The 8,802-nt window shown below is 42.7% G+C and overlaps 1 protein-coding gene across 4 annotated transcripts in view; it reads right to left on the reverse strand.

Moving 5' to 3' along the window:
* Positions 1–8,801, reverse strand: part of CBFA2T2 (CBFA2/RUNX1 partner transcriptional co-repressor 2) — a 140,695-nt gene extending 131,894 nt beyond the window's left edge. For 3 of the 4 annotated variants that reach the window (XM_006929846.4, XM_006929844.4, XM_003983612.5), the window contains exon 1: positions 8,624–8,801. In XM_006929846.4, the coding sequence (XP_006929908.1) occupies positions 8,624–8,657 (34 nt within the window). In that variant the 5' untranslated portion in view covers positions 8,658–8,801. Of the gene's footprint in view, positions 1–5,324; positions 5,409–8,623 lie in introns of all 4 variants that reach the window. The other variant, XM_006929845.4, reaches the window with a different exon arrangement.
* Position 8,802: the final 1 nt, after the last annotated feature.

Raw genomic sequence — 8,802 nt, forward strand, 5'->3', positions numbered from 1 at the left:
AAACTGAGGTGAAGCTTACAAAATCTGGAGCTACTGAACTCTAAGCAGTTCTAGGAGGCTAGAAAATGAATGCCTGAAGAACTAAAACATCACCTCTTCCCTTCCTGTTCCCTCACCACTCAGAACTTCCCTCTCCTAAACCATCTCTACCTTTAATCTCAGCCACAAAGAGGGCTTGCTTTATGCCTGCCTTCTCCCTGCAAGGTTGGCTCCACTTCTCTAGAAAGAAACAAAAATCAAAGACATAATCACTTTCTCAAAATTAAGGACCAAAAAACCTAGTCATATTTTTGGTAGAGAAAAATGTCACTGGTATTTTAGATTTTATAGAGAGAGGAGGCAGAGAACAGGTAGTCATAAGGAGACTGTAAACTAGCTAAAAAATACATGGGAATTAGAGGAAACTGTATAATTAGTGTAGCTCTAGGGATTTAAGGTAAAAATGAATAAATTTCTGCTGGTGAATGTCTGTTCTCACGTGGCTTCGAAAAATTAAAAGCAGGCATGACCTCTGCAAGGAGATGGCTAAGTTAACAAAGGAATAAGAGAAACATTTGTAAGAGAGGAAAAGGTCAAAGTAGTGTGTCAAGGGAGCTGTGCTATGCCTGGTATTAACATTTCACTTGAGCTGCTGGAGAGGTCAGATTACATATTTGTCGCCATCAGCTAATTTAATTGAAAGGTCTAGCCGACTCCAAGGCTATAAATTCAGACAGAAGAATACCTAGCTCTGGGTTATTCTAAATTTTACTTTGATTTCTGCATTTAATTATGGCAATACAAAATAGAAGGACAGAGTCAAATCTTAAGGGGACACGTTCCAAAGAAAAGGTTCACTGCATAAATCCATGAACTATATTGGATGATCCACATTTGACAGCTCCTCACAGGGCCATGCAAAATTACTATGGACATTTCTTGGGCTTTTGATGTTCACTGCCATCATCTGTTTCACTGCTAAGACCTGGAAACATATGGGATGAATTGGTAAAGGATGCTGAGAGTTTCTGATGCTTTTTTTTTTTTCTTTCAATCAGGATACCTCTGAACAAGACCAAGACCTAGTACAGTAGTAATCTTTAAATCATATTCCAATTCCTAGGGCATTTTTAAATAAGAGAAGATGGTAGGCAAAGAAAGTTGCTGAAGATAGATGATGGGAAATCATTTTCAGGGAACACTGGGGTCCAAGGAACACATGTTTAAAAACCTCTAGTCTAGTTGGCAAAAAGCAGAAGCCATGTGATAGTAAAAAACAGTGGATTTTGGACTCAATGTAAAATGAGTAAACTCAACACCAGGATTGAACTAAGTTTGAACAGTGCATCTGCTACTGATTAACTGTGTGACCTTGGGCAATTTATTTAAGTTCTCTGAGTCTTATTTCCTTATCTGTGAAACAGAGATATTGACTCCCTCCCAAGGTTGTTCCAAGAATTACATGAGATGACTTAAGTGAAAAGCACCCAGCAGAATATTTAGCAAAGAACCCTTTTTAAAAGAAGACTTAAAAGTCAGATTCAGGGGCGCCTGAATAGCTCAGTTTGTTATGTGCCTGATTTCCACTCAGGTCATTATCTCAAGGTTCATGGTTTCAAGCCCTGCGTCAGGCTCTGTGCTGACATCTCAGAGCCTGGAGTCTGCTTCAGAGTCTGTGTCTCCATCTCTCTCTCTGACACTCCCCCACTCATGCTCTGTCTCTGTCTCTCAAAAATAAATAAACGTTAAAGAAAAAAAAAAAAGTCAGATTCAGGGGCACCTGGGTGGCTCAGTTAAGCGTCAGACTTCATATCAGGTCATGATCTCACGGTTCGTAGGTTCAAGCTCTGCATCAGGCTCTGTGCTGACAGCTCAGAGCCTAGAGCTTGCTTCGGATTCTGTGTCTCCCTCTCTCTCTGACCCTCCCCCGCTTGCATGCGCACACGCTCGCTCTCTCTGTCTCTCAAACATAAATAAATAAACTTAAAAAAAAAAAGTCAGATTCATTCAGTCAATATATCTGCAATGGACTCATTTCACAAGTTTAATTTATGGTACCCCAGCCCCTATAATTTCAGATAGCCTCAAGGCCTTCAAGGGGCCAGAGACAGAAACCAGAGACAAAGGCAAAAAGCTACTTAACCAGCCATAATAAAACCCAGAGACAGGATCTGTCACATGTACATATACTGGCTCATATTGCACATGGGGCCAGTTAGTATAGCGACGGTGAGGCCCCTCTTCTTGGTAATCTTACCAGAGTAGAAAAAATAACCAGGGAGAGATTGTCCCTCATTAGCCTTCAAGCTTTCAGGAATTGAAGTAAATCTTTACAATTCAGTGACTGCTTTCTATAATATGAGGCTCAAAACAGTACTCTAACACTAAGGAAAGAGGATAAAACTGGCAGGTGAGCAATCTTTTTTTTTACACCTCTTTCCTCCTTTTTTTTCCTTATCCTTATCCTTTCCTTAGCCTGGAACTTATTAGTATATTAACCCATCTTGTTCCTAGTGCTGCGTACGTTCATTGGACACTATCTTTTAAATGATCTTTTCTGCCTAAAAGCATTTTTTAATTCAAATAACTAATCATAAAGTCTAGATTTGCATGTCCCACGACAGGCTCAAGAACAAGCTTAAAGTCGATCTTTGCTTACTTTTAGAATCTATTTGTATGTAGGAAAGCCAACAGGTTCCAAACCAGCACAAATGCATTCAACAGTCAAAGATGAAGACAGAAATCAAGTGAAGAAGTCCCAACTCTCCAATTAACCAAAGTCAATAACCCTCTCAAAACAACTGAAATCAAAGGATAACTTTGTTCCTAATAGGAAAACCTACACCCAATTCTAACACTAGGACTCACTGAAATTCCACACAAGGACTCACTGAAATATCAACTCTAAATTAACATCCAGATAGCAAGTAACTAAGTAAAGTTTTGTAGCAATATTATTACTCTAAAAGCCTTCAGCTCACTTTGACTCTGCCATGGGATAGAGGTGAGAAATGAGGCAACAAAGGTTCTGAACATCACCCTCAAAAAGGGGAGAAACAACCAGAAAAAGTTCTGTAGTGCAGTAATAGTTAGATATCTGTAACTACTGCTTCCCTTCCCTTATGCTATATTCTCAGCCTGATGGACTCAGGGCTTGATCTCAAGACTATGAGATCATGACCTGAGCCAAAACCAAGAGTTGTACACTTAACCAACAAAACCCCCCAGGTATCCCTTAAATGACTTTTCAAATGTAGGAACTTCACAGTGACCGAGTGTAGGAACAGGGGTTTGATTTTCCCATTCATTGATGGTCAACACATTTTTTTTAAGGTACTCTCTATATCCAAAGTGAGGCTGGAACTCACAACTCAAAAGTGACATGCTCTATCAACTGAGCTAGCCAGATACTCTGAAGGCCAACACATTTTTAAAACATTTTTTTTTAATGTTTACTTATTTTTGAGTGACGGAGCGTGAGCAGGGGAGGGGCAGAGAGAGAGAGGAAGACACAGAATTTGAAGCAGACTCTGAGCTGTCAGCATGGGGCCCCCATGTGGGGCTCAAACTCGCAGGTCGTGAGATCATGACCTGAACCAAAGTTGGATGCTTAACTGACTGAGCACCCAGGCACCCCAACACATTTTTTTAAAGTTTATTTATTTATTTTGAGAGAGAGAGCGAGCGAGAGAGCAGGGGAGGGGCAGGGGCAGAGAGAGAGAGGGAGAGTCTGAATCCCAAGCAGGCTCTACACTGTCAGCACAGAGCTCAACACGGGGCTCAAACTCACAAACCATGAAATCATGACCTGAGCTAAAGTCAGATGCTTAACCAAGTGAGCCACCCAGATGCCCACTTTTTTTAAGATTTTTTTTTTTTTTTTTTAAGTAATCTCTACACCAGTATGGGACCTGAACTCACAGTCCCAAGATCAAGAGTTACAAACTCCATGGACTGAGTCAGTGAGGTGCCCCAGTTAACACATTTTTAAATAATAGTTACTTTAATGTCAACAACTTAGACTCTGCAGTCAGAAAGATCTAGATTTTAATCTGGGCTTGGTCACTTAGTAGTTCTATGATGAGTCAATTTCTTGATTTGTAAAACGAGGACATATACCTACCTAAAAGAGTGGAGGATTAAAAGGCAAAAAGTTTATGACATCTGGCCCAAAATAAACATGGACTATTAGGGATTATTATTATTATTCTTAGGCAAGAATTATCCTCATTTATAGATTAAACAAATGGAGTCTCAGAAGTTAAAAAACTTCCCAGAACTGGGCCTCAAACCCAAAGTCTGCCTCCAAATTTTGCTTTTCCATTATGGATCCACAATGTATGATGATATGCGATCATGCACATCTCTGACTTTTTTTGGTTTTTTGTTTACTTTTGGGAGAGACAGAGTGCAAGTTGGGGAAGGGCAGAGAGAGAGGGAGACACAGAATCTGAAGTGTCTCTGAGCCATCAGCACAGAGCCCGATGCAGGGCTCAAACCCATGAACTGTGAGACCATGACCTGAGCTGAAGTTGGACACTTAACTGACTGATCCACCCAGGCCCCCTATCTCTGCCTTTTTAAATAGGCTACTAACTGAAATTTAACAGGTCTTGATTGTGTGGTCACACATTATGGTGCTTTTAATTGTATTCTTTTTTTTTTTTTTTTCTTATCCAATAGTTTAGGCGAAAAGGACTAAATGCATCAATGTGGCATAGTACTTAAGGACCACAGGAGAGGATGAGATCCTGTCTCTCATTGTCAGTATGCTTACCTGGGATAGCCTCCCATCTCTCCATCTGATTTGTGGCTTTTTAAATCTGCTTGTAAAGGGGCATCTGGCTGGCTCAACTGGAAGAGCATGCAAATGCTTGATCCTGGGGTCCTGAGTCTGAGCCCCACGTTGGGTATAGAGATTGCTTAAACACATAAATAAACTTTAAAATCTGCTTATGAGCTGGGCTCAGACAGGTATCTTTGTTTGGAGAATGTGCAGAATATGAGTGAGCTCTAAGTGAAAGTCTGAGGTGTTTTGCTATTAACTAGGTATACAAGTTTTAATCATAGTCATGGTCCCAGCAAGAAAGATAACACACTCCAGAGTAAGGAGGGTTTAATAACAGGACCAAATAGGTAATAATCACAAGGAATAGCTGTAGTATCCTGGGACTAGTGAGAGCACTTCTAAGCCTGAGGAACAAAGGAAATTAAAACTTTGCAAATCCAAAGGAGTGAGTCGCAGAAAGAACCCTCCTTTCGAGGAATAGCAATCTTCAATCAAGGAACAGCCAGCCAGAGGCAACACCCATAGGAAGGGAGAAAGGAAATTAAAATTCCCTAACCTTAGATGAGAAGGAAGCTCTTGATGTAGTTCGCATAAGTCAGCCTTCCAGGGCAGAGAAAAGGCAACAGATGGAAAGTAGGACCTAGAAGAGCAAATGGAAGGTACCTAATTCAACCTCCAGGAAGTCTTTCAGGTAAACTTTCCCATCTCTTCTTTCATGCTAATGGACAAATGCCAGATAAGGAAAGGGTTACTGAACACGACAATTCTCACCCCTTTTGAATTAGGTAAGGCACAGGGCCTGTCTACCATATTTGTAATCAAGTTTGTTCACTAGCAAGTGTGGTCATTTACCATTCTACTTGTAATTTCACAATTCTTTGAAAGTCCAATAATTTACAGACCTTTCTCCAGCCTTAGGGACTTTCCACTTACCTTGTGAGGCAAAATAAGATCACAAAAATGCAGGAGCTTACATTTAGGAGTTTATATTCTTAGATAACTAAGAAGGCAGAATGAGGTCAAATGTCACCAGAGAGAAAAGAGCTGCTGTATTGTGGAAAGTTCTGGAATGGGCTTCCTTGCCATCTGGCCCCTGCCAGAACAAGTCCAGCCAGAGCTCACTGTTATCCTATCAACAAGGTACACAAAAGCTTCAATCAGGTTCCCTGCAGGTCCAGATCTGGAGAACAACTCACCAAGCACACAAGAGGTCCACCCCTCCTCCTCCTGGAAAAAAGCCCCTCTTTTTTTTTAGGCTGGTCCAAATGTTAACTCCTTATCTGAAACTTACTTGGACCCTCAAAGAACAATTAGTTATGCCAACCCTGTATTCTCAAAAGACTTTGCTTTGAGCACTATCATTATCCACGTACAGGTGCAGGGCCCCTACTAGCCTGTGAGACCCTAAGTCTTCTTTATACCCTCAGGCACAAACTGCACACAGAACACTATGTCAAGCACAGTATGAGTACTCCCATATATTATCATATGCATACCACATACATATTACTGATCATCACAAAACTGTAAATGTGGCAGGGGCTCTCATCAACTCAGTTTTACAGATGAGGAAAATAAAGTGCACAAAAAGGTTAAATAACGTGCCCAAAGTCTCAAAGCTAATAGGATTTTGGACCCCAAGATTTCAACCTCAGCACAACTCCAGAACTGAATTTCAGCCAACCTCAGAGGTTAAGAAGAAGGTCCCACCACAAGACCAAAGGTCCCCACCCCTAAGATGCCCAGTTATTATTCACCAACATGTGAAAAAACAATAATTGGAACTTCTCACATTTTAGATCATCCTTTTGCAAAAAAGGTCTATTTTTGCATGTTATAAAATGTACCTAACATAGACTACAGTTAATTAGCAATGTAATTGTAACTTAAAACATTCACATGTATGTGCATACTCAACCCTATCTACTAATACAAAGAACATGGAAAAACATTTTAGGCCAATGCTCTAGACTACTCCCCCGCCCCGCTTCAAGGACTCAGAGTTCCTACATTCTCTGCCCGGCACTTCCCTTAAAAACATTAGCCAATCAAGCCTATAGGTAAGCTCCTAGAGGCAAGAGTCTGCTTTTATTCATCTTTGTAAGCCCTACACCAGCACAGGGCCTGGAGCTTAGCAGATGGTCAATGCTGAATCTAACTGTATCACAGGAACCTCACAGAAAAAAATCCTCTCAATATTTTAATTCAGTTTACTATATGCTTCCAGATTAAAAGAAAGTGTGTATTAAGTATGCTAAGAATATAACATAGAATTGTCTTAGGAACACTAAAATAAACAAACATATAAAACTTTGTTACATAATAGAACTAAAATTGTACTTTGGGGACATATTGTAAACCAAAAATTGCATGAAAGAGATTTGGACATAAAACATTTAAGTTCAGATTAAAACTCCTTTCATTTCACAGAGATGGTGCATCTTAGACCTAAAGGGTCAGCTCTGCCTCTCTTTTGTTATAAGCTCCAAGAAGAACAGATCAAACTACGAAAAGCAGCGATTTTGGGCTTGACTATGAAGAGGCATTGGTGGATGCATCTACTTTGCATTTCTTCAATCCAGTATCTAATGAGTGTCAAAGAAGAGAGGCTGTGTAAAGTCTCCCTTTTTTGTGAAGGACGTGGGCTCTGAGGCTAGATCACAGGGTTCCTTCTGTTCCTCAGTTTCATCCTCTGCAAAATGGTCATGTTGAAATTCTTAACTCTTATTTACACTGTCACCAGGATTAAATGAAGAGAAAACATGCAAAATGGATTTATTGCTTTCCTCATTTACCTGTCTTCCCCTTCCCCAAACTAAACTTAAAGACTGAGTTTGGTCCATCTAGTTTGTTGTTATATTCCCATGGCTGAGAATGGTACTTTTTACTTAATAGATGATTTAAGAAGCACTGAATGAATAGAATGCAAAATGCCTGCTGCTGAAAAAATGTTGACTATCACTGCTATTGTAACGAGAAACAATTAAAATTTTATTGTTGTTAAGAGACACCAGGATCTCAAAATTCTAGGAGGAACACTAGATAAATGCTGGAATGGAGAAATGGAGGTAAGAAAAACAACTGGATCATAAAGCAGGACTAACCTAAGACAAAAATCGTAAAACAAATACACAACTAGAGCCCAATTTCGGGCTTTTCCGAGTGAGGTTCACCCTGGATGAGATTTATCAGCGATTACAGTAATAACAGCTTTCACGCTTGTGTGTGTCCCAGTCTGTGCCAAGCATTCTATTGGCCTCACAAACCCAAGAACCGTGGCGGAGGGGATGGGGGTGGGGATGTGGAAATGCTCTCTACACCCCCATTTTGCAGAATGGAACTGAGGTTAGGAAAGACCCAAGGTCACATCCCCTGAGCCGGGGAGCCAGGATGTGAACCCAGGCAGTCTGATCCCCCAGCCTGCACTCAACAGGCCCCCTCAAAGAGGCCATCCTCGCCTCCCCCACCATCCGCCGCACACCCCTCGAAATTGGGCGTGTGGAATACTCCCCCAGAAACAACACTCAGTGGCCTCAGCACCGGGAGGACAAAACAATCCTTGTCCGCGAGTAAGTCCGATGGACGCCGGCCCGGCCTGGGCTCCGAGGCCGCGGTCCCCACAGCTTCATTCGCATCGCGAGCTCCGAGCCCTCCGGGCCGCGCAGGAAGCGCCCGGGCGGCCTCGAGAACCCGGGAAGGCCCGGCCCACCGCGTGACCTTGGATCCGCCGCCCTGCTTCGGGCCTCAGTTTCCCCAATCTGGCCTGGCGCCGGGGGCCTCTCGGGAGCTGGCGCCTGTGGAGCAGCAGGCCCCTCACACGCCCCCCTCAGCCTCCCGCCTTCCCGCCCTGCTTACGCTGGAAGGCGGCCGCTCCAGGGACGCCCACCATCGCCGCACGCCTCCGCCGTGCGCCTCCCGCCTCCACCCGCGGCCCGGGTCCCTCGGAGGCGCCGCCGCGAGACCTGGAGCAGCAAAGCTCGCCAGCCCCAACTCCGCCACTGCCGCTGCCGCCAACGCTGCCGTTAGGCCGCGCG

The sequence above is a fragment of the Felis catus genome, chromosome A3, assembly GCF_018350175.1.
Source record: "Felis catus isolate Fca126 chromosome A3, F.catus_Fca126_mat1.0, whole genome shotgun sequence".
NCBI classification, from domain to species: Eukaryota; Metazoa; Chordata; class Mammalia; order Carnivora; family Felidae; genus Felis; species Felis catus.